Here is a 26,550-nt window from a genome sequence, read left to right as displayed (position 1 = left end):
ATATATATATATATATATATATATATGTATATATGTATATATATGTATATATGTATATATATATATATATATATGTATATATATATATATATGTATATATGTATATATATATATGTATATATGTATATATATATATGTATATATGTATATATATATATATATGTATATATGTATATATATATATGTATATATGTATATATATATATATGTATATATATATATGTATATATATGTATATATATGTATATATATGTATATATGTATATATATATGTATGTATATATGTATATATGTATATATGTATATATGTATATATGTATATATGTATATATGTATATATATATGTATATATGTGTTTGTCTGTGTACATGTATGTATGTGTGTGTATATGTATATGTGTTAGGACTGGGACAAAAATATCAATTCACGTATATATGTATATATTGATTTAATTTTTGGGGGTTTCTTAAAATCAATGTTTCTCCCCATAATCGATTTTGTGAAGTCATATCCGGTTCGTAAAAATGTAAACGAAAATAGAAAATGGAGGGGGGGGTTTGGGGTTTTTAAGGGTTATTGATCTATCTTCGTTATTCATTATCCATTATCCGTTATCGGTCAGTTCATAATACGCTACAAAGCCTAGGAGCCGGGACACTTACTCTCAGCCAAAAGGCCAAGCTAAGGTCCTAGTCCTAAAGCCATGCTGCGATCATTGCGAATGCACCGTTCCCGGAGGTACTGCAATACCGGGCCGATGCGTGGAGTGGACAGAGCAAGCTCATATTCCATCTCCGAAATGCAAAAATCAAAGATGGTGACTTCATAGAAAGTACACAAAAGGGCCAAGCTAAGGACCTAGCACATCAAAGTCACCAAAAAGAAAGTGAGCAACAAGAACTAAGGCTGGCGCCCATAAATTTTAAATCCAAAGTATGGACACATCTTGGTGTGCATTGTTTAACTTCATTCATGGTTTATTGTCCCAGAAGTGTATGATTTAAGTTGCTTGTTTTTTTAAGAAATCATCATCATTGAATCACAATACTTGTAGAAAAGCAATTATCAAGAATCGTTATATAAATCGAATTGTCACCTTAGTATCCTGGTACGATCAGATCATGACCAAAGAGTTAAAGTATGTTATTATTATGTAAATACTAACCTCCACTGTGCGAAATCAACATTTATACCGAGTATTGAGTTTAATTTCTGTCTCTTAATTATTGTCCTGCATTTTCTTTTTTTTTGTTTAGTCGACTAGATGCAAACCATATTACCACAGTTCCAGACGACAGCTTCGAGGATCTTCAGCAATTGCGCCATCTCTGGTTGGATGACAACAACCTTTCGGAGGTCCCTGTCGCTTCTCTACGGCACCAGACAAACTTACAAGCGTTGACATTGGCACTGAACCGCATCTTGTACATACCAGACAACGCCTTTGTAAACCTCACCAGTCTAGTTGTACTGTAAGTGTTATCACGCTAATGTTGAAACTGCCATGATAAATTTAGTTTAGTAAATTGGTTTTTGAACACCACGGCGGTTTACCGTATTTTCACGACCATAGGGCGCTCCGTGTGATTGGGCGCAGTCTTTGTAGCTGGTTCTATTTCTGTATTTACCATGTCAGAGTACATAACCATGTACAAGGCGCAAATGCTACTTGCTTTACTGTACTATTACACTCCCCCAAAAATTGCACAAGAACATGTTTTAGTAACGTTTAGCAACAGGTAAAATACCATTTTATACCATCAAGTTACAGTGCCGTGAAAAAGTATTTGAAACCTTTCCGATGTGTTTTTTTTTTTTTTACATTTAACTCACAAAGGTTTCAAAACATTAAACCAATTTTAATATTGCACATCCCAAATAAATACAAAATGCAGTTTTGAAATGTTCCATTTATTAAGGCACACAAAAAATCAAAACCCTTGTGAAAAAGTAATTGTCCCCTGAGTTGAGCCACCTTAGGTAGGAATAACAGATATCAAATATTTACGATAATTGGTAATGAGTTTTTCAAAACGTGGAGGAACTTTTGACCACTCTTCTTTGCAAAATTGTTGCATAACTGACATATTGAAGGGTTTTTGCCAATCAGAGGTGGACTTGATGGTGTGTTTTTGATCGTTGTCCTGCTGCATGATTCAAGACCACTTGAATTTGAGGGCACGAACTGAAGGCCAGGCATTCTCATTCAGGATCATCTTGTCAATACCAAAATTCATTCTTCGGTCAAGCACAGCAATTTGTCCTGGTCTTGTGGCAGCAAAGAAGCCCATGACCATCACACTGTCACCGCCATGCTTTACTGTTGACATCATGTCAAGTCAAGTCACATTTATTTATATAGCCCTTAATCACAAAAATGTCTCAAAGGACTGCACAGGATTACAATGACACAATTACCTGATCTTAAACCAACATGCGGGCAAGGAACAACTCTAAACTTCATCATGTTCTTTTTCTCAAATCCTGCGCCCTTTTTACACCAAATTCAAGGGGCTGCACAGCCTTCCAAAAAGTTCAATTTTTGACTCGTCAATCCACAGAATGTTTCGCCAAAGGTTTTGAGGATACTCAAGACACTTTTTACCAAATGTGAAATGACTCTTTGTGTTCTTTTGTGACAGCAGTGGTTTTCGCCTGGGAACTCTTCCATGTGTCTTTCTTATAGTGGAATCAAATACTCTGACCTTAACTGAAGCCAGCAGTTCCTTGGATGTTTTTCGAGGTTCTTTTGTAACCTCCTGGATGAGCGTTGTCACACTCTTTGAGTGGTCTGGATTGGTCGACCTCTCATGGGAAGGTTTCCACTGTTCCCAGTTTTCTCCATTTTTGGATAATGGCACTGATAGCCCAACAGGCTTAGAAATGGCTTTGTGACCTTTTCCGGACTGACTTTTTTTCTTATTTCTTCTGGAATTTCTTTGGATCCTGGATTGTTTTCTTGAAATTTTGTAGCCTACTTAGACCTTCCATTTAAGTGATTTCTTCATTCAACACATGTAGTGGCAATCAATTTTCGATGTTGCCTGTGGAAATCAACTCAGCTGTCTTAAAAACTGGTTAGTCTCAGTTACTTTGTGATTTAACAAAGAGGGGCTATTCATTTTTCGCATACGGGCTAGATAGGCCTACATATTTGTTGTGCCTAAATAAATAGAATCAACATTTCAAAAATGGTGTTTTTTATTTCTGTGGGTTGTAAATGTGTGCTATAAAAATTGACAATCCTATAACCTTTGTGAGTGATTAATATGCAAAAAACACAGAATTCCAGAAGGAGGCAAACACTTTAGTATGGCAATAAAAATAGACAAAAATCACCGTTCAGATGACTAGATCATATTTACTGTAGCTCAGTTTACACATAAGTTTAACTTAGAAGCATTGATTTTCCTTTCTATGCAGTTTGACATCGTCAAGTGCTGTTAGTAAGATAAATAACAAGAAATTTGTTTCAACACAGACGCTTCAGAGAAGGCAGCAAACGATGAAATGGGGCACAAATACTGAGTTTAATTTACAACTTATATGCCCATTCAGTAAATTGATAACGGATGGTTTAATGTTTGACTTAGGATTTATTACATTTCCTGTTTTTTTTTTTTCATACAGGCAACGCTCAGTGACCTCAAACAACAGGGCTATAGAATGATTTACACCAGATTTCTCCTTTAAAACGTACTGGATACATTAGGAACTTAGCTTTGAAAGTCCTTAAAAAAATACTTGAATTTGGCCATAAAAAGGTGTACAAACTCTGCGGGGCGGCAGTGGCTCAGGAGGTAGAGCGCTCGTCTTGGGATCTAAGATCGTAGTTCGAATCCCGGCTCCTTCGTGTTACGTGTCGAAGTGTCCTTGGGTAAGACACTGAACCCCTAAAACCCCAAATCAGCAGGTTAGCGCCTTACATGGATGCAAGGCTATTGGGAAATGTGAAGCACACTGTAAAGCGCTTTGGGAAGTCTTGGCTTGAAAAGCGCTATATAAATGCAGATCATTTCATTTCACACACTACAACCCTTCAAGGTAAATAAAGGACAGCACAGCACATTTAATTGAAGGGATAATGTTTTTAAAATGTTTTTAAAGACATGCAACTGGATCAACCTGTTTGAAGACGTTGGGTAATTAAGGGGACGAGTGCCTAAGAACATTCTATGCTTTACCAAAGTAACCTCAGGCAGATAAAGGATGCATGTCTGTGAGTTACCGCAGAGAAAAAAACATGTTTGTATTAAGTTTTGCCAAGTAGAGAAATTAAACTTGGCATATTTAGATTCCCTGATGCATTTCCTGATTCTTCTAATGTTAATTTTAAACAGTCATGCTTCAAGAGCAAGTCCACTAAGTAGGGAACAGAAAAGGCCCAAAGGCAAAAACACATACATTGCTAACAGGATTCCTTTTTTGTCTTTCAGACATCTTCACAATAACAGAATTAAGGAGATAAGCAACAAATGCTTTAGTGGCCTTGTGAATCTGGAAACACTGTAAGTTCCAAGTTAATATTTATGCAAGGGAGTGTATATGTGTCTGCATGTGTTAACAACTTAATACCCATGACCCAGACCCCCACTTTTGCTCTGTCCCCCAGACATCATTGTCTTCACTTCCTCTTGTAATTGCTGAGGATAAATAGAGCAAAGTACATGATTCTTATCAAATATGCCCTCCTAACGTTTACTTCTTCCTGCCACACTGCAATGAAATCCTTTAATGACTGCCATAGTTGCACTGCATGGAAAACTCCTTTATTTGAAAGGAGATGGAAGTCACAGATATTATGGTTAAATTAATGCCAACTGCATTTTCGTGTATATTAATGTATTAAAAAATAGCCTGTAGCTGCTCTTCTGTTTGGAGATGATGCTGTGTAGTGGATGTAGTGAATTGTCCATGATTGACCGCAGCTCGCTCAGTGCCCGTCCCTCAGCTACAGTTGTCAGACAGTCCAGCTCTGTGCCCACAACAATTATGGTATTGTCACTCTGCTAGCTGCTGTGGATATTGATACCACATTGCAAAAAATGAAGTTTTACCCCATGTGAAAATGTTGCTCGTTCTAAGTATCGTTGATCTCGTTTCTCCAGTTAAAAACAAAAATAATTCTTAAAGTAGGATTTATATATTTTATCTTTAACGGTAAATAGGTTTGCTCATTTTAATATTATGGTTAGGAGAAGATATTTAAAATTAGTAATAAACTAACATTGACTTGATAAGCCAATTTGGCTAATTCTCATTTAAATTTTACTATCAAAAATATATTTAAAATATCTTAACCCATTAAAACTAGACCCGTTTGAAGGTATATACCACTGACCAAGACAATACTTGGGAACAAAAAAAACAGGTAAGTTTAAAGTGTATATTACATTGGTTTTACCATGGGTTTTTAGATTGAAAAACGACACTTGAAATAAGCCTTATGTTTTGCCAAAGGGATACAATATGTGTTAATTGCAGTCTTAATATTAGTTTTTAATATTGTATAACAGAATATTTACAGTTTTGAGATTTGTATTTGTCTACAATATGTTGACTACAATATGTTGGATAACTGTTTGCGTGTCTTATTTTATCGAAGGGACCTCAACTTCAACAATCTGCATATTTTTCCCCAAGCAATAGAAGCTTTGCCCAAGCTAAAAGAACTGTAAGTATAATTCCTTTGCCCTATTAACATTCTGATTTGTTCTTGCCTTTAGCTATGATAGATTTTTTTTTAACGTTCTTATAAACCAACTCAGTCAAAAAATGTTTTTCATAGTTGATATGCTACTCTACTTATGAACATGGACATGCCAAGTCAAGTCATGTTTATTTGTATAGCCCTTAATCACAAAGGTTCTCAAAGGGCTGCACAGACCACAGAATATTGCAAACCACAGACTATTATTGCACCATCCCCTGATCCAAAACCTACATGAGGGCAAGGAAAAACTCAAAAACCTCAACATGAGGAAATTGAAGAAACCTTGAGAAAGGGACTGCACATGAGGTAATCCTGCCAGGATATCAGCAACACTAGTGTGAACACAAATGATTTTTTGGGGAGTTTTTTTGAATCAGAAAATGAAAATGTTTTGTTTTTTTTAATGAATACCATCAGCACTGCAAAAAATAAACTGTTCAACTGCCAAATTTTGATTTCTCTAATTAAATTCAATGAACTGGTTATGCGCTTTACATACATCGAAGTACAACTCAAATTGCTGCATTCTGATTGACTAAACAGTCCAAGTGCACTTTTTACATTTTCTTATTGCACACAATGCTTTTGTGGAGCATTAAGTTGAAATCCTTGCCTGAAAAGTGCTTTGCATTTTTTTATCTGTTTTGCAATCTGTTTGAAAACAAAAACAATAGTAAATGGTTTACATGTACAGTGTATTTTTACGTTCATGCTAGGATACGAAAAGCAGGAATAGCTTCTTGGGTCCGACTCAGATACAGGACCTTCATCATCTGGCTGCTCTTGTTTTGTTGGTGTAGAATCAGACACTGCTTTTATTTGTTAAATTCTCCAGTCTGAAAACAAATGTGTATTTTATTGTAATTGTAAAAATAATATATATCACTTTCATGGATCTCACCTATTTTTGGAGCGTAATCCTTGTGAGATGAGGGATTACGTTACCAGACATTTATGAGTGATGTGTATTTTGTTTTCTTTGTAGGGGGTTCCACAGCAACGATATTGCTTCCATACCTGAAGGAGCGTTTCATAACAACCCCCATCTGAGAACAATGTAAGATCAAAAATAAACTGATCAGAAGAAATAAACCTAATAAATTGTATTCACACCATCTAAAAGAGGGAACCTTTCATGATGAAATAAAAAGTTGTGTTTCATTTCAGACATTTTTACGACAACCCACTGTCCTTTGTGGGTGCCACGGCTTTCCAGAATTTATCAGACCTCCATTCCTTGTAAGTCGCACTTGTTTCTGACAATGTCCTGTCAAATGCAGTCAGGGCTCTTAAAAACCTTGCTAAAATGAGCACTTTATTATTATTTTTTTTTTTAAGGATCATGAGATATTTTGGGTGATCAAAAGATATACACTGTATGTATTCGTGTTAGTGTGACTGCGAATTGTGTTAATCATTTCTTTATCATTTTCCCCAAAAAACGTGAAATTAAATATCTAAAGCAGTTTCAAAAGTGAACTCACATAATGCTGTAATGCTGAATTATAATCATGTTCACGAATCCCTTAACCATTAAGGTCATTAAGGCACAACTACCTGTGCCTGTGGTGTGCCTGGCGGCACCCATCCCTTTCCGGGCCGGATTTTTCGGTAGGGGATTGATCCCCCACATGAAACAGATAGTACTGCTTCCAATGGCTACAATTGGTAGAAGTCTCTGAGTTCCCCCAAGGTCCTAAAAATTTGAAAAAGTTTGATAACCCCTAATAAAAGCCTTGAAAAGGTCTTACATTTTTTTGCAAGTCTTAAATATAACTCTCAAATGTCTTAATTTTTCTTGATCTTATCTGTGTGATAGATCTAAAACTTGTATAGTGAGTAAACTAACAAAAGTATGGAACGTTGTGTTGTGGAATTATTTTTAATTTCCCCCCGACTTAATCGATCTCTGATCGATAAATGCAATGTGTCGTTCATAAAATCCAGCTTTTTGCGTTTTTGAAAACGCAGCATTTAGTTGGAGCTTTACTTTTAGTCAGTCTAACCCGCTGTGTTAGTTCAACCCATTGTGGTTGATTAAATTATAACTGGGTTCATGGTGTACCAGGGAATGAGAGGGGGGGGTTCCCAGCTGACTGCCCGGCCCCTACCGCCGCGTTGACGGCGGCGGCAGAGTCGCGCCAGCGCCCACGTGGTCTTGCTCACGGCAGCCTTAGTCCCACTTTTAGTCCAGACTTAGCCCTTACAAACCAAATCTTGGCCACCGGGTAGGCAATACCTTCCCCGCGGTTAGCGGCCCAGTGGCGTCAGGCGCAAGCGTCTGTAACGACTTGCCGCCCACCTTCTTCGTCTCTATGCCAGAATAGGTGCAAGAATTGGTCTTAAATTTGATTCAATGTTGTCTTGAAAAGTCCTTAAAACGTCTTAAATCTGAATCTAAAAATCCTAGGGGAACCCTGTGAGTCAGGTATAGCACCTACCTCATCTGGTCGCTGTTGTTTTCCTATATAAAGCATTCCGCTTGGCATTGACGGGTAGCGGCACATGACATATACTGTTACCATATCCTAAATCACTGTGAAAACTTTTTTTCATAGTATCACACCCTATAATATGCATTGCATTCCTCGTGGCCATAATATTTATGTCGAAAACTAAATTTTGTCGCAATGACGTTCTTTGCCTTTGTGACGTATTAAAGGATCTTAGTCCGGTAATGGACTCTTTATTTTGCATATTTTTGTGAGTATTTTTGTATGTATGAATAGTTTCACTAGATGTAAAAAAGGAATAAAATGGTTCCTTCAACAATGGAAAATAAATGATTTAAAATAAGGTATATAATTACGTAAATAAATATATCAAGAAAATGGTTCTTTTAAAATTAGATGCACATTTTCCGGATCACTTGATCGCCAGGGTCATTGGGCTACCACTTCCTGTGGGGTGTCTTGGGCAAAAACAGCTTCGTGGCGCCCATCCCCTTTTTAGGCCATTATTATAGGTAGGGGGTTTTCTGCCCTGCATGAAACAGAATGTACTGGTTTCGATGGTTTTCGGTCGCAGGAGAAGCCTCCTGATCAGTACCTTCAACATCTGGTTGTCATCCCGCTCTTCAGAGATGAGCCAGACCTTAGCATTGACAATACTGATACTAGATTTAAATCACTGAAAAAACTATCTTGTACCAAATCACATTGCACAATACACATTGCATAACTTGTTGCTTTCGTATTTTTGTTGAAAAACAAAAGGCATGGCGATGACGTTACTTCCTTTTATATTTTCTCACTTTTTTCCCCAGGATGTTGCGTGGGGCCGGCATGATGCATGACTTCCCAATCCTTACGTGGACAAACAACATTGAGAGCCTGTGAGAAATCCTGAATGAATAATTGGATGGTGTGCGTCACAGCGGCAACTGATGAGTTTATTTGCATTCCCAGGACACTGTCGGGCACCAAGATATCGTCCGTCCCCGCTGATCTGTGTGACGATCTCAAGCTACTTAAGACGCTGTGAGAAACATTCATTTTCCACTACCGACTTTAATGTCACATTTTCATTTCAGATGTTTTCCAGTGAACTAATTAGCTGCCTGTGTTGCTCTCATTAGAGATTTGTCCTACAATGAGATCAAGGAGCTACCATCCCTGCAGGGCTGCGTCCAACTGCAAGAGATGTGAGTTTCTTTTTTTTTTTTTTTTTTTTTTTGATCATCATTATTATTATTTTGTTTATTAACAAGAACTCTGGAGCTTGAGAACATTCTAAAAAATGGACAAATTAATTCCCTTCTTGTTAAAACAATGTTTGTCTTACTTGCTTCTCTTATTCAATCAACAGAAGCTTTCAGCACAACCAAATAAAGCAAATAGGAAGAGAACATTTTCAAGGTCTTACTGCTCTGCGTTTACTGTAAGTTAGCTTAAGGTCTTACTTTCTCTCTCTTTCTTTGTGTTTCCTTATTTCTTTTGTCACTTAGTTTTTTTTTTATCTTTATCTTGGTTTATCTCGCTTTCTTGCTAGACTCCTCTTTCCCTGTCCCTGTCCTTACCTATTTTTTTTATCTTTGGCTTTCTATCTCCCTTTCCCTCTTTGTATTGTTTTTTTCCCCCTCCTTTTTTCTATCTTTATTGGGCTTTTATCCCTCTCTTAAAACCCACCTTTTCCATCACTCTGCTTCTCTTTTTCTGCTTTTCTGTTTTTCCTCAGTCTTTCATTCTTTATCTCTCTCACTCTTGGTTAAACCTTTTGTTCCTTCTTTCTCTTTTTGTCTATTTCTTTGCCTCTTTCTTTATGTCTTTTGTTCGTTCTAACTTCTTCCTCTTTCACTATATTTTTTGGCCCCCTTCCACTTCTTTGGTGAGGGCAAGGGAACAATTCCTCTCTAAGAGCCGCTGAGCGTTTTGCGGCATAACATACAGTCGTATGAAAAGGTTTGGGCACCCATGATCATTTTCATATCTGGGAAGTGAAACAAAGTTTATAGGATTCTCAGAATGTGTACAAAAATAACAAAAGTAAGCAGGTGCATACATTACCCCCCCCCCCCCAAAAAAAACATTCATTATTCGTAGATACTTATTTTTCAGAACTTACAGCTTCTAAATGCTTTATCTTCTTCCAATGTATGTCTTAATTCTGGTTGATGGTATTTTGACTGTTCTTTAGAAAACATATCTAGTTCAGTCAGGTTCGATAAATTCCAAGCATGTACAGCCCACTTTAATTCACGACTGAGATATTTAATAATACTCAGGTCTGGGCAGGCACTAAACTGGCCACTCCAGGATGTTATACTTGTTCCTCTGCATGAATGCCTTAGTAGAATTTGAACAGTTTAGAGTTGCTGTCTTGTTGAAGTATCCAGCCCCTGGCATAACTTCATTTTTGTCATTAGATAAGTGTCTTCTTGCTGATACTGTCTCGTATTCATGCGGCCTTCAAATTGAACAATATTGCCAGTACCTGCACTGCCCACTCTGCCCCAACCATTATGATACCGCCACAATTTTATTCAATGCTCTGTTCCTCACCTGCAATGGGCAGTGTGCCTTGTTATGTTTAAAAAAAACACATCAATTTTAGTTTCATCAATCCGTTTTGAGGTATGCTGAATCAAATTTGGACAAGCCGACTTAATTTTGGAATCAGGTACTGTGGAGTGATGAAACTGAATTTTGTTATATTGGACATAACAAGGGCCAATCGGCACATACTTACAAAAAATGTTCAAGAGTCAACAGCAAAGTTGAGGCACTGGTTGCCTCAGCAGGACAACGACCCTAAACACTGCTTAAATTCCAATAAGGCATTCATGCAGAGGAACGAGTACAACGTTTTAGAATGGCCATCTCCGTCCTCAGACCTGAATATTATTGAAATCCTGAGGTGTGATTCAAAGCTGGCTGTCCACGCTTGGAAACCATCAAACATGACTGGATGTGAGTGTAAAGAAGAATAGTCAAAATATCCTCAACCAGAATCCAAACCTCCATTGAAAGCTATAGAAAGCGTTTTGTCTCTTTGTACGCTAAATGTTTTTATGAAGCACTTAAAGTGGAAATTTTCTTTCTGTAAATCCTTTAAAGTTCATTTTACTTGTCAAACATCATTGTTTGCTGTGGAATATATTTAACTGAAATTGCTGATCCAAACAACAAATAATTTATCAACGGTTCCCAAAAGGATTTCCAATGACTGAAATATGCACCAATTGTTCCATTCTAATTAAAAAAAAAGCTTTTATTTTTATTTCACTCCACAGTTACTGTAACATTAGAGTGTTTACAAACTTGCAAAGTGAATCAATCACCAGACAAGTACTTCACTCTTATTTTTGCTGATCTTCACAGCAACCACCTCTTCTGTGCCCTATGCTTTTGCTTGTCTCAGGAATATACGTTTTATAACACAGCATAAACACATATACTTGGTTAACTCCTTAGCTGAGTCTGTGAAAAGAGGTTTCTGTCCCTTACTGTTCCACCTTATTCTCTGCTTTGCGGAGGATTCAGGCTTTCTTACTCTCTTTGTCAACGCGCTTTGATAGATAACAGGGTAAAATTGAAAGCTCTTTTTCTTTCCTTCTTTCTAATTTTCTATTTTTCTTTTTTTCTTTTTTCATTTCTTTTCTTCTTTCTTTTTTTCTTCCTTCCTGCTCTACTCTCCTCCTTTCCACTTTTGTAGACGGCCTGTAATTTTTCATACCTGCATTGCTTTGGTTTCCACAGGGACCTGAGTAGAAATCAAATCCAGTCGGTTCACAGTGATGCTTTTCTCACCCTCACTGCTCTCTCTAACCTGTAAGTAACTATGATGAGATTAAAACGCACAAATTGCAATGGTTAAAAGTATGTTTTAATTAGCTTGCTTGTGTGCGTACCCCACAGAGACCTGAGCATGAACTATCTGACGGCACTCCCAACGTCTGGCCTGAATGCCCTCAATCAATTGAAACTCTCAGGAAACCCACAGATGAAAACTGTGCTGACTGTCAGCCAGCTACCAAAACTCAGGTGAGGCAACGCTCCATTTACCATACTTTGCCTGTATTGTCAAAATGTCACAATGTTATTCACCCTAGCATGGATGAAAATAATTGTACGAAACGTGTTCGGACACACATTAAACACATTTTACCCCTTCTGCTTGAAGATCCCTTTCTGTCCCTTATGCCTACCAATGCTGTGCATTTGTGGGGTGCGACTCAGTGACCAATTGTGAGGAAAGTGACGTCAAACGATCAGGTGAGTATCACTGCAGTCACCCATGTTGCCCTCAAATGTTTCATGTAAACTGAAAATTTGGTCTTGTGTTTTGATACAAACTGCTCAACTTAATTTAATGGCATTTCTAAGTAGGGATGGACAATACCATTACAGAGGTAATCTCAAGTGTTTTTAAACATTGATATTTATTTTGTTTTTTTTTTGTTTTGTTTTTTTTTTTTGTTTCAAAGAACAAGTTACCAAAACTCAACTCCTCAGAATCATCTTTATGGGCAAACATCATTCATCCTTTTAAGTACAAAACTTAAATCTGAACTTTGTTCTTTTTGGCGAGTTATAAAATTACTTTGTGACAATATGAAGTAGGGCTGCAACTAACGATTCTTTCAATAATCGATTAATCCGACAATTATCAGATTAAAAAAAATGTTGCATTAATAAGTTCCTCTTCTTTATTTAATTTTTTTTTAATTTTGTGGACAAATAAGGAAATAGTGCACAAAAAAAATATTCTAAAATTTTTAACAATAGTAAAATCAGTTTTTTCTACGCAGCACGGTGGGTGAGCACAGTTCTGAGGTTAAGAGATCGAACCTTCCTGTGTGGACTTTGAATGTTCTCCCTGTGCTTGCAAGGTTTTACTCGGGCACTCCGGTTTCAACATAAACATTCCAAGTGTTTGTCAGATAACATAACAATAAACAAAACTGCATACAAATCAATTGTATACACCTGTAAATGAATAGGATAGTCTTTTAGAAAGTGCAAAAAAACTGTACTTTTGTTGTTTAAAGGGACATAAGCTTTTGGAACATGAAATAAATGCAAATGAGAAAACCCAAGTAACATGATTTTCAACAATAACAGGTAAAAAGTAACCCCTATAGCCTTTGCTCACTCACTCTCCTTTCTTTGAGAACTTTTCATTGCAATGCCTAAATGTGAGCATGTCAATGAGGATCTCAGCGATGACAGCTGCTTGCTGTGACATGCATGATGTCTCTTTCTCAACGTGAAGCGCGCAGTCATTAATCAGCTAAAAAGCAAACGCTAACATCAGCTAACTACCAGAGACGAAGGTTAAGTTTCCACAACTGAAAACGCAAAAAAATAAATAAATAAGTCATTGAGCTATGTTTAACTCTCCTTTGTGTGTTTCATTTGTAACATGTCTCTTCTTTTCAGATGGAGAGGAGGTGGAACGCATTTCAATGACCATGCATTGCTCTCCTACACCAGGTAAGATGTAATTTTCTTAACGTAACAAGGGCAAAGATTATATTTTTCCTCACATTTATTTCAAAGCACTTTAAAGCAGTGGCTCTCAACTGGTCTGACTTGAGGACCCAACGTCCCACCCTAATTGCAAGCGGCGATCAAAACAAAATCTGCATCTCAAATTTATTGAATTAACAGGAATGTGCAATTTAAAGACGAGATAGTATAACTAATTGACGTCTTCAAAAAACAAAATGACGAGCAAAAAAAACCCAAAACGACTTCAAATCGTCATATTCCCTTCAACTTTCAATTAGCTGCAATTTTAAAGGGACAGTATGTGTCCTTTGCCCACTAGATTCCGGTTTATACCGAAAATGAACGCCACAAAACACACAAATACAAACTACAAAGTGACCAAAAAGCAACATTTGCTTCTGTTTTCTCCTTTCTTAAGATTTGTGGGTGTACCCTTAGCAGCACCATGCTAGACAATCAAAATGAAAGAAAAGAAGATAAAAGAAAATGAATGTAAAGAAAAAAAAATAAGACAAAAGAAGGAAAAAAAACATTAGAAATAGAAAGAAAGAAAACTACATTAAAATGAAAAAAATGCCATGCAGCTCCCAAAATTTCTTGAAAACAATGCACAGTTATATTATAATTCCCATATTTTACTTATTATTCAAAAGAATTGTTCTTGATTTACGTTTTTTTACCACAACGAGTTGCTAAAAAATACACAATGTTGGTTTAATGAATTTCAAAGCTCTTCACTTCAGTGGCTTTGTCTTCAAATGAATACGATCTATATCTAATGTTTCTGCGTTTGGCCATTCTCCACATATGTAGACAAACTTAATCGTAATTTGTATGGTATCAAAAGCGATAATGGCTGATAATGGCAATAACTGATTTTGCAGGCCATTATCGCTATCTACTGTTAAGGAGTGTAATTGACCCTCAGTCACTTTTTTTCCCCTTTTGGCATTATTTAACAAGGCAAAATGTGCCATACATATTTTATGAAGGGTTTGTTCAGGTGCTTGAAATCATTGAAAATGCTTGAATTTTAATGTTTTTTTTTCAATGATTAAAAAGTGCTTGAATTTTGGGGGAAGTGCTTGCCAACAATTGAAATAATTATCTTACGCTGACACATATCTCTGGTGGATTCGCTACGCCATTGCATGTCTTCTTCCGTTGAGATTAACTGCAGCCAGCATTAGTTTGTATGACATTGCCCTATGAAGCGTCATCGCCCCCCTAGAGTCGGATCCAAGAGGACGGGTGCATGACACACCTAAACAGGGAATTATTAAATGTCTATTAGTGCAAGGATTACGTATCAATTCTGAGCTTTTATTAGGGACCATGCAAACATTACGGTAGTGTTTCCATTGTGGTAAATAATAACGGGAAGAACTTTCTGCAACTGAAAATGTAAGCTACATATGATATGTCATTTTTACGCATATGGAAAAAGATTTCTCTCAAAAGCAAATATATTTTCAAGTAACTTAAGATCCAAAATCCCATATGTAAATCCCAGCTATAGTTGTAGCTCTGCAAAATACATGATTCACATTGGATTTTTTTCTTTTAATGGTATTGGAGAAATTTGAAATTTTGCTTTGAAAGTCCTTTAAAAGCTCTTGAATTTTGCTATGAACCCCTGCATCCATCTTTAAGGAATGTAATTCATTCTTAGCTACTTATTTTTCCTTAAGCATTATTTTGCCAAGGCAAAGGCCCAAGACCCACTCAAAAACAGATCTGCGACCTAATTTTGGGTCCCGACCCACCAGTTGAGAAACACTGCTTTAAAGGGTGGAACTGTGCCATACATGTCACATATGCATAATATTGTATACACCTTTGAGTTGTTTTCCAATTTAATTGTTTTTTTTTAAATCCGACAATTGTTTTCCCGTTTATCATTTTCAGGTGCCTTTAAGCCTTGTGAGCATCTTTTAGGCAACTGGATGATTCGCCTGACGGTCTGGTTCATCTGCCTGGTGGCACTGGTTTTTAATAGTCTAGTACTGGTTGCCACTTTCACTCCGACACGCTGCACCTTTGGCCACTCCCACCGTTGGGCTCCGTCCATTCCTCCAGCCCGGCTCCTAATGGGTCTTCTGGCCTTGGCCAACCTGCTCACAGGCCTGTACGTTGGCGTGTTGACTGTCCTGGATTCGGCCACATGGGGATCCTTCGCGGAGTTCGGCATGTGGTGGGAAACTGGCCCCGGTTGCCAGTTCGCTGGCTCCCTGGCGGTCTTTTCGTCAGAGTGGGCAGTTTTGTTGCTCCTACTGGCAGCAGTGGAACGAAGCATGGCCGTCCGGGAAATCTTGGGCAAAGTGAGGTCAACGCCCCGGAGTAGCAGCCTGGGCTGGGGAGGATGCTGGAGACGGGAGCGGCGCTTCGGCTTGGCCGCGGGCCTTTTGGGGCTGTTCGCTGCCTGTGCCGCCTGCCTGCCTCTGGTGAGGTTTGGCCAACAGTCGGCGTCTCCTCTCTGCCTGCCCTTCGCTGGGGCTGAGAGTCCAGCCATGAGCGTGACTGTGGTCCTGGTGCTACTCAACGCGCTGGTCTATCTGTTCACTGCAGCCGTGTACACTCAACTATACTGTCACCTGGGGAGAACGGAGCTAGTGGACCCGATGCAAACGGGCGCCCTGCGCCACGTTGCCTGGCTCATCTTTACCAACTGTATTTTCTTTTGCCCCGTGGCCGCATTTTCCTTCGCCCCACTTTTAACAGGCTCCACCGCCCGCGGCCCAGAGATCGCCAAGTCTATCACACTTATTTTCTTTCCCCTGCCCGCCTGCCTCAATCCGGTCCTGTACGTTTTCTTTAGCCCGACCTTCAGGGAGGACTGGCTGAGGTTAGGCAGCTGCAGACGTCGGGCCAGGGACCCGAAACAAACCGAAGGCCAGAGTCATGAAGAAGACGCAGACTCTGAGCTGACGGGCGCCAGTTCATCCGCCCAATTCAATGTTGACTGCGGCGTTTACACTCAGCTTTGCGGAGAGATGCTCGTGTGCGAAGAGTGCGAGGCAACGCTGCATGCCAAGACCTGTTCATTCTCGGCGGCCTGCAGACATTTTGTGAAGTCCCACAGCTGCCCCACCCTTTTGACAGAAGCCACGGCCTGCCAGCGCGCCGAGGGATTCTGGCCAGAGAGCGCCACGCCGTCCGCTCAGTCCGAGTACGCCGACGAGGGGGACTCGTTCGTTTCTGACAGCTCAGATCAAGTACAGGCGTGCGGCCGGGCCTGCTTCTGTCAGAGCCGAGGCTTTCCCTTAGTACACTACTCATATAGCATGCCCCGCGCCAAAGATTGAAAGAGTTACGGGAGTGAAAGATGACAGCAAGCACTTAGGTCTGTCTTCGATGTGTAAACGGACACAGGCGATCATTTAAAGGGAACATTGACTTTCATGACAAAAGTGCCTGCTTCTTGCTTTGTACGATGCTACTCACTTGTGAGCTTTTGAATACGGGCTTTTGTCCCACTGAATGTCTCTGGAGTATAAGTCAAACGTGGCCAAAAGGTATAAAAAGCATACATTAACGACAAACCCTCTGTCAAAGTCTCCCCAATCGGCCCCTTAGCTATCTGAAACCTGAAAAAAAGGCTACAAGAAAACAGGGTTTTAGCTCATAATTGTCCAGAAGGAAAAACATTTTTTTGCTTTGTCCACAAATAACGTCCAGACCAGTGGTGGGCTGTTCATTTCACCCCTATGCCTTTAGTAGTGCTACATCTGAATCAACCCTCAATAAGATAGAAACATTGAAAAAAAAACATCAGTAACCTCAATTACAATATTTAGGAATACAGCCACATTTTACTTTTTATTTGTGCAGAAAGTCTTTCCCCCTATCGTTCCTCGAAAACGTTTCAATTACTCTATAGTACAGATTTTCTGTGCGTTTCAGATCCATCAAGAGTATATTTTCTATGGCCATCAAGGTTGATGATGAAAGTACAGCCTGTCCTTTCGTATTTCTGGCATACATTTTATTCGATTTAGGGCCAAAAATGTCCGTTCGACAGAAGCAGTGAACAGGGCGATATTTTGCCCCACCTGTTATGCCTCCGTTTACACCCCCTTAGCTATTCATGGTTTGTGAAACCACTCAAGTTTCTTCACGTCTACTAGAAAACCCTTTGTGCCAACTCGGAATCTGGTTGGCTAAACCAACTGCTTGATTGTCACTTATTAAATGCCCCAGGGCCTGCATAATTGATTGTGAAGGCCTCTGGTAGACTTCTGACCTTTGCAACAAGTGGTAGCGGGTTAAATGCTTGAATATGATAGCAAACATCTGGAAACGGCGCAACTAGGGGGTAAGCAGACGGACAACTTGGAATTGTTTAAAAACTATTCATGATTTCTTTTTTTTTTATTAACATCACATGATTCATATAATTTTAGAGCAACAGTGAAGGCCTTTCAAGCCCCTGGCCCACCACTGGTCTACAATATGAAAAAGGTCTAGATTCAACCGGGGTGTACCTAATCATTTGTCTCAAGTTAAAAATATGGGGAAAAAAGTGACTTATATTCTAGAGAATCTAGTCATTCTCATCCCTTGCAGATGTCAAAGCCGCTCTGCAGTGTTCGTTTTATACGATTGTTTCGTTTTCTATATCAACGGAGCCAAGAATAATAGTTTTTGAATGTATACGTTTGGTGGTCTCCACCTTAAAAGTGAAAAATGTCTGGAACGTGCCATTCGCCATTACAGTGTGAAAATGGTACAAGAGGTTTGTGGATCTCTTCGCAACACTCGCTTGTTTTAAGTCAGACACAAAGAATGTGATCAAGTAGCAGATATCACTGTTTTGAGCGGCTGCTTCGCTAGCTCATTCGAAGCGCCGGCCTTATTTATTGTTTGAGCAGCAGGAATGTTGGGATGTGTGTCCTGCGCTAGGACGCTCATCTCGGTCACTCACTACGAAACGGAATATACAACGATTGGTCCCCGAAAGGGGGGTTTGTTTTGCGTTTGTTGATGTCGTCTGCACTCAGCTTGGTTTAATGACGGACGTTTCATTGCTTGGTCAACTGCCGATGACCGTGCACTATTAATTTCAACTAAATCGGCACTTAAAGGGACAGTAGGTATTATTTAGCGTCTTCCAGAGGTAAAAAGCCTCATGGCAATAAAAACAACATTAATTTGAATAATTAGCAAAAATACATAAGTTCTTTTAAAATGCTCATAGGTTGTGAAATGTGTGTTTATTTTACAAAATGTTAGGCTCACCTACGAGGAGCTGACATGGTTGTCGGCCATCATGCTGCTACGGGTACCTCCCAAAAAAGAAAAAAACCTGACAAAAGGTGTCTCAAAACAAGTCAAATGGTGCATTTTTGTCACAAAGTCTCTGAAGTTTGTGTTCTCTCTCGTGCTTTGTAGCACATGGACATTGTATTAACTGACCACTAAATGTCACTGTGTTTTGTAGTGCAACCTAAAACGCGTGCTACCGAGCACAAAACAGAATTCTAACTATGGAGACTCCGTTTTTTTTTTGCTTAACCTTCCACAATTTTTGGTGGTACCCATACCAGCAAGACGACAATTATGTCAGGTTCCAGTAGGAATTTGGTTTGGTAAAATAAATGCAAATCTCAATTTTTAAAAAAATGCTGATACAGGGTTCATACAGGTGCTTGAAATGCCTATAAATTCTAGATTTTTAACATGTTTTCAAGGATTGAAAATTGCTTGATTTTGGGTGTAAAGTGCTTGTAAAAGCTTAAAATTGTTGCCATGTTTCTCAACAAGTCTGCTTAAAATGACTACTCTCTGATGACTTCTCTTTGTCTTACCATTTCTTCCCTTGTGGTTAACGGTGGCTGTCATTATTAGTTTGTAAGCCTAATGAAGCGCCTGAAATTAAATGTTTAAAACATGGACCCAATATATTAATTTTCTTAATTGCGATTCTTTCAAAAACAGCTTGATGAGAGTAATCTATGTCAAAAGAAATATGTCATGTGGATATCTGCATGAATATTTATTCATAAATGCAAAAGAATGGATAGGGCTCCATTTTCGGCCCCTTGGCCAAGTTTTTGAACCCAATACGACCCCTAACTCCAAATAGTTGCCCACCCCTGCCCTACACCTATATAGGGAGGGATGTGTGTCAAAAACACACATTTTCACAATTTAAACAAAATATAAGTCATATGTCTTGATAAATGCATACATGTAAATCGCAGGTTGACTCCGCATATTTTCTTTTAATGGTACTTGTCAAGAACCAGAACAGAATCAGGACCCAAACGCGTGATGTACTCACACAAGCCTTTTATTTTACGGGAAATGGGGAGTCATTTATGTTAAGCAGCGGTCTGGCGTGGAAAGACAGGAAGCCAGAGACGACGAAATCGATACCAATTGCCCGAGTTGATATCAGACAGATGGGGTCGATAGCGGACGGGACGGGACAGACAGGATAGATGATGAAACAGTATATCGAAAATTAACAGGACAAACTAGACTGGAACGAAAACTGGAGAAAATAATAAACAGGACAAAAATAGACTGAAACAAAACTGGAAACCGAAATTAAACATGACAAAATAAACGGGAACAATACCGAACAGGAAATACCAACAGGAACAGGACCGAGTCGAAACCCACGTCTTGCGGGGCAGAAGTTGGTAGACCAGCTGACAAAGGAAGCGTGAGAGCGATGAGTTTAAAATAGACAGAAAACCAATCTATCAACGAGCTGCAGCGGGTGCCACATGGGCGGGGCCAATTGGGCGCCATGGCAACCGTGACAGTACTGGAGAAATTGTAACATTGGCTTTGAAAGTCCTTAAAAGTGCTTGAATTTGGCCATGAAAAAGGTGTGTGAACCCTCCTATTTCATATAATACTTATTATTTAAACTAATAATGATTTCATTAAACATCTTTTTACCACCAATAGGTACTAAATAATACACGCTGTCCCTTGTGAAAAACACGAGCATTTAATCAAACATAAGTGCGTGCAAAGATCAGCCATTCAAGCTGAGCTACAGAAAAGCAGTTAATCCTTTAAATGGTTAGCAATTGCAGTTAACACTGAAAAGGCTTCTTGAAATATATCTGGGCTACAGATGAAAATGAACAGTATCTACATTAAGGCAAACAAGGCTCTACTACGCAATTTGGTCTTATTACCCATTAGTCTCACCTGCAAGTGCATTCTTTCAAACTTTAAACGTGACCGACATTCGCTAAGGACTTGCCTGACGGTCTGAAAATTTCCTCCTTATGAGCATGTACGTGCAAGTCCTCAGGAATGTAGCCAATGGAACGTTGTATCAACCATTGTGACCTTCTTGTGTCTTTGATTGAATCTTGTTTTTCTCCCTTAGTTTCACATGTAAGCATTGGAATGATTTTGTTGTCTATCGCAACTGCCGGAATGTCCTTTTTGTTTGTCATACATCACAAGTGGTGAAAATGTATAGGTCTTTCGTAGTTAAGTCTTATGTGTAGTAAGGATTGTTCATTTCTATTTTTTTTATAGCTGACTTAATTATTTGAATACAACTAGCAAAACTGGGATGCTAATCTAGTAAGATACCTCAGTGTATGTTTGCAGCAGTACTTATCAAATGAGCCCTATGCCCCTTCATTTGTCTCTTCTTGGTTTTATGTTGAGCCCTGTATACGGACAATACGGTTCAATGCAATTTGTGAGAGGAATCAGGATTGTATACTGTGATTTACCCCCCTCCCCTAAGGTATACCCTATAATTAGTTTTATAGATAAATGTGCAGATGTATATTTTCGATTTGATTATTTTTTTCCATCCATTGTTTTGCAGGCTGTAATGTTTGATCTCTTCATAAACAAAACTTGTGAATAAATCTGCAAAGAAATGGGAATTGAATTGAATTGTGTTTATTGTAATTGATATCAACAATGTGAAACATCGTCAAGTCATGTTTATTTGTCTAGCCCTTAATCATAAAGAGTCTCAAAGGGCTGCACAGACCATAGACTATCGCAAACAACACTATTATTACACCATTACCTGATCTAAAACATACATGAGGGCAGGGGAAAATCTCAAAAAACCTCAACATGAGGAAAATGAAGAAACCTTGAGAAGGATGACCAGGCTGCAATGAATGTTGCAATAAAAATACTACACAGATATTGTCAACATAAAATATAGGTTATTCATATGCTATAGAGTAGAAGTGTGTTTTAAGCCTAGATTTAAACATTTCCGCTGAGGTTGCAGATCGAATCTCGGGGGGGAAGAGCATTCCATAGCACCGGAGCCCGAATAGATAACGCTCTCGAACCTACGCATTTCTTCTTGGCTCTTGGGATCACGAGTAGACCAGCAATTTCAGAGCGAAGGCTCCGGACCGGAACATAGGTGGAAATTAAACCTGAAAGATATGAGGGAGAAAGCCCATGCATGAGTTTGTATAATGCCAAAAGAACCTTAAAATCACATCTTAAGCTTACAGGGAGCCAATGCAAGTTAGCTAAAATCAGGGTAATGTGATCAAACTTTCTTGTCTTTGGTTAAAAGCCTCGCTGCAGCATTTTGTACCAGCTGCAGGCTCTTGATTTTGGACTTTGGGAGACCGGAGAGAAGTGCATTACAGTACGAGACGTGAGGTAAATGATTGAATTATAATCCCCGCATCTGACTGACAGAATAGGGCAAATTTTAGCAATGTTGCGAAGATGGAAAAAAGCTGTTCTAGTAATATTCTTTACGTGGGTTTGAAAGGACAGCTTGCGGTCAAAAATATCACCTAAATTTTAGACCGAGTCACTCTGGGTGATCTTGCATTTGTCAATATTCAGAGCAGTTTTGAGAACAAGTCAAAGGAATTTAGATGGACCAATAACTAACATTTCATAACAACATTGTGTGCAAAGAGATTAGACATGGCACTCTAGGGTAAACATGTAATAAAGACTTTGAAGAAAAAAAGATTTGTCAGGATAAATAGGAAAAACATATTTACAGCAGATTATTAAGAGAATTGCCTAAATTATAGCGCAATGAAAAATAATAGTGCATCGTAACAATACTGCGATGAACATAAGTGCAATAACATTTAGCAGCAACAAAAATCTTCAAGTCTGAAGGTATATTTTTTCAGTTTTGTGCAAACAACAACAAAACATAATAAGTAGACTGTTGTTCCATAAACTAGGCATACAGTCACAGTCACACCTTTAAGCCCATTTCCCACAGAGCTGAAACAATTTGTGACCAACGTTAAGGTTAAAGTATTAGCATTTTTTACAAAATCTCAGGTCTCACGAGAAGTTTTGAACTACAAACTTGGCTTGTCAAATTTGCATGACTGATCAGATTGTAAAGTGGGGCTTCGAAGGAACAGCGTGTTAACCATGGTGCCATCCAAGGATGAGCTAATAAATTGCATTTAAGTTAACTCATCAGTTTTAAAACACACTGACACTTTTGGGATTAAGGAATGCATTCCTGGAAATCAATTACTTTTTTCGGGAATGACTATTGTTACGGGTTATTAATAACATTTTGTAACATAACTATTGTTACAACGTGGTGCATTACTCAGCTGCTTATCAAAAGCAGTTCATGAACTACGGTGTTCTCTGATAGCTGACTGTTCCTTCTTTGTCCATGGTGAAACATGCAATCCTCAATTCGACAAGAACGTTGAATAAGGGCGAGTATGTTCGTATTTACCTAAAAATATACAACTGAATACAGCAAAATTACCGTACTCAGTGCCAATTGTATTGGCCAATAATTTTGCTCTGCACTCACTTTTGCTTGTTAACCTTGCCATTTACGTGAAAAGTTGCCTCGTTGCTAAAAACAAGCCGCTCGTCAAATCTGTCAACTTCCATCTTATGTTGCTTCGCAATGCAAAAGTCTTGACGACCTGGTTTAACCTTGAACTGTTGGACTAACTGTAGCATGTTTAGCGTCATGTGAAGTTGTCTTCCTCAACACTTCAAACAATTGTTGTTGGACACTGAAGTTCCCTTCTGGCTTTTCTGATCGATTCACGAGGTCTCCGCAGGAAAGCAATTGCAACACATCTTCTGAAGTCAAGGGGCGGCCAGTTCTTTTAGCTGGCCATAAGAACCCATCTGTTACGAATTTACTATGACATCTAACTATGGACTCTATCTCTGATGGCTTCTTTCTGGGAAATGCACATTCTTGCTCTCAGTAATCCGGTTTTTGCAATTTGAAGCACACAAAAGCTTTTTGTGGTTGAGTAAGGGCCATTAATGTTTCTCAAAAGAAATTAAAAAAACAAATAAATGGCCTTACGAAGAATGGAATTACCGTAGCTTTAAAATGGCACATTGTTCGTCTTACTACCATTCAAATGTTAGGGAGATATGGTGCCCAAGACTTTTGAAACAGGCTGTATTTTACATGAAGGTAGGCTAACATGAGAACAGCCGGCTAATTTCTTCTCTACCTGATATTTTTTAATTCATAAATTTCAAGCAAGAAAAAACAATAGCTGCGTTAGCCCTATTTGCATTTACGTCTTCAATGCATATTATCGAAATTGGTGCTTGAAAACAGTGACCAAATATATTCTGTTAATTCTGAGTGATTTAAAACCCCCAAAAATGAATCGATTTATAAACAAATATAAAATTAAATACGATATAACCTGTCGATGACCTCAAATTTATGAAATCATAAATGCAAATAAGAAAAAATGGACTACTTTATTATTTTTCTTCATGTATTGCCGATCTTTTGGATTTTCGACTGTCACGGTTGCAATGACGCCCAATTGGGCCGCCCGGGTGGTGCCAGCTTCTGTCACAGTTGCCATGGCGCCCAATTGGCCCCGCCCGTGCGGGCCAGCTGCAGCTTGTTGACAGATTGGCTCCCAGTCAGTATGTAAACTCTGTCCTGTCAGTCCCCTTTTGTCGGTCCGTCTGCAAATCCCTGTTTTTACACGGCAAGTCCTTTTTCGCCTATCTCGTGTTTTTGCTCCTGTTTGCCTACTGCTACGATCTGTTTGATCTCGACCACATCTGTTCTCCCGTCCCAAAAAACAACTCGTTCTTTATCTTGATCTACTCTCCTCTCCTGGCTTTCGACTTGTTTCCGATCCCGATCACGTTTTGTTCTTCTATCCCGGCTACTGGCTCGTTTTTTTCCGCCATCGCTCGCCACGGAAGTCCCACTTCTGCGTCTGAGCAACCTACTCCCCGCGACTAGCGATCTCCGGATCATGTGTGCGCTCTTTTCCCTTCTTCCCAATAAAACTGTGAGAACCATTACGCGAGTGGGCCCTGTCTCCGTACTGGTCCTGACAGAGACTATTGGTGTAAAAAAAATCGAATTAATAAATATTTGTTCCCCTCTTTTGCCAGTCGCCCAGGAGGCCAATTTCTTTTTTAACTATGTGAGGCCCACTATTTAAAATGTTTGCGCACTATTGCACTATTCAGTGAACTCCCCACTGTATGCCAAACCTTCCTGGACAGCTGAGGTGGACGGATTGTTATCAAATAGTATTGATACTAGGCAAGTACAGTACTTGGATCGAATCAAAAGTATTCTCCTGGGATCGATACTTCACCACTCCAGCAGTTTCCTAAAAGCACCACTTTTCTATCTTTCACCCAGCACTGTTGGGCCCTCTCTATGTTTTGGCTTCAATGTGTGACTGACAGGCACACTTTAAGCACCTCTCACTACCTGGCCTGCTGCTGCATCTCTCCCGCCAGGAAGAAGAAAGGACCAAGTCTACGTTCAAACCCTTTGCCAGAAGCTTAAAGTGAGAGTCACAGTGTGGTTTTTTTGTCCAATAACAGAAAAAGACGATGCTAGGTATAATTTGTGTAGTAGAGTTGTCTGCTTCTGTGGCTAATTTACATAAACACATTAGAAAAAGTTACACTACAGGGAGCCGCGGGCTGCTTTCTCGACAAAAACCTTTAAATCAGTTGTCACTATGGTAATGGAGGCAGGTTATATTGCTGATTTCTTTGTTTTCGTTTTTTTGTTTGACTCTTGGCTTTTGCTCTGAAACAATTCTTGTAGTAGAAGTATTTAATTCTTTATACTGTTAAATTATATGTATTTTTCAGTAGTAGGTATAGTACTTTGTTTTTACTTTGCTGCTTATTTTCGGTCCGACTCTCTTTTGTTCCGAAACCGTTGTAATGGAAATATTTCTATTGATCGTGTTATACTGTAAAAGTTTAAATTGTAGTTATTTGATTAAAAAATGAAACATTTTTAGTGCCTGAAATATCCGTGCTATGTTTATCTTAAATATAAACTAACTCAGGGGAGTGGGTTCAATTATTCAATGATCATGACATTTTCAAGTAAAAGGTATCTGATCAGTATCCATGGATATTACCGTGTATCTACTTAAATCGGATTGATAACTAAGTTCCCAGCATGGCCACACCCCTACTGGACAGCTCCCGATTGGTTGTGGTATTGATTCCCCTTTGCTGAAGTCAAGTTATTTATTTAGAACACCAATCTTCTATTTTTAACCGAGCGGGCAAGCAGCTCTAAAGTGCTTGAGGCTGCAGTCCAAAGCTCATATGACTAAAATTAATCGCAACTTTAAATAGTGAGGGTGGAGGGCAATGTTCCCTGTAATTTTCCACGGGTCTGAGCGTTCACACAAAGTTGGTAAGCAACGCTTGAAACAACAGTGAGCCACCATAATCCCAAGTGTGGCAAGATAATTAATTATCAAACATGTCCAAAACTTGACATCAAGTTACATTTTACTGAGTTTCCGACAATGCAAAATTATTTTTCTCTTTTGAATGAATTGACTCATGTACTATTGCAAAGGTTGTACGGCCTACAAACGTCGTTTGTTCTTACAATTCTTTCACAAGATATCCATTTCTTTTTATTTCCTGATAATT

At 38.8% G+C, this 26,550-nt stretch overlaps 1 protein-coding gene, 1 long non-coding RNA gene and 1 pseudogene across 2 annotated transcripts in view; 1 reads left to right on the top strand and 2 right to left on the bottom strand.

Moving 5' to 3' along the window:
- lgr4 (leucine-rich repeat containing G protein-coupled receptor 4) overlaps positions 1 to 21,541 on the top strand; it is a 52,247-nt gene extending 30,706 nt beyond the window's left edge. The window contains exons 5-18 of the mRNA XM_088333701.1: positions 1,257 to 1,472; positions 4,437 to 4,508; positions 5,606 to 5,674; positions 6,699 to 6,770; positions 6,881 to 6,952; positions 8,979 to 9,047; positions 9,121 to 9,192; positions 9,291 to 9,356; positions 9,521 to 9,592; positions 11,911 to 11,982; positions 12,070 to 12,195; positions 12,335 to 12,426; positions 13,594 to 13,647; positions 15,574 to 21,541. Coding sequence (XP_088189827.1) covers positions 1,257 to 1,472; positions 4,437 to 4,508; positions 5,606 to 5,674; positions 6,699 to 6,770; positions 6,881 to 6,952; positions 8,979 to 9,047; positions 9,121 to 9,192; positions 9,291 to 9,356; positions 9,521 to 9,592; positions 11,911 to 11,982; positions 12,070 to 12,195; positions 12,335 to 12,426; positions 13,594 to 13,647; positions 15,574 to 16,970 — 2,521 coding nt within the window. The 3' untranslated portion in view covers positions 16,971 to 21,541. The remainder of the gene's footprint in view (positions 1 to 1,256; positions 1,473 to 4,436; positions 4,509 to 5,605; positions 5,675 to 6,698; positions 6,771 to 6,880; positions 6,953 to 8,978; positions 9,048 to 9,120; positions 9,193 to 9,290; positions 9,357 to 9,520; positions 9,593 to 11,910; positions 11,983 to 12,069; positions 12,196 to 12,334; positions 12,427 to 13,593; positions 13,648 to 15,573) is intronic.
- Positions 717 to 854, bottom strand: LOC148366882 (U2 spliceosomal RNA; annotated as a pseudogene).
- Positions 6,171 to 8,299, bottom strand: LOC148366881 (uncharacterized). The gene is made up of 3 exons (XR_015850248.1): positions 8,155 to 8,299; positions 6,615 to 6,759; positions 6,171 to 6,549 (listed from the first exon to the last, which is right to left on the bottom strand). It is a non-coding gene; the product is annotated as an uncharacterized LOC148366881 (long non-coding RNA).
- Positions 21,542 to 26,550: the final 5,009 nt, after the last annotated feature.

The sequence above is a fragment of the Urocampus carinirostris genome, chromosome 4 (genome assembly GCF_059441175.1).
Source record: "Urocampus carinirostris isolate Australia breed hairy pipefish chromosome 4, RoL_Ucar_1.0, whole genome shotgun sequence".
NCBI classification, from domain to species: domain Eukaryota; kingdom Metazoa; phylum Chordata; class Actinopteri; order Syngnathiformes; family Syngnathidae; genus Urocampus; species Urocampus carinirostris.
Note: the sequence above shows the minus strand (reverse complement) of the source record. Positions and strands in the feature narration are given on the sequence as shown.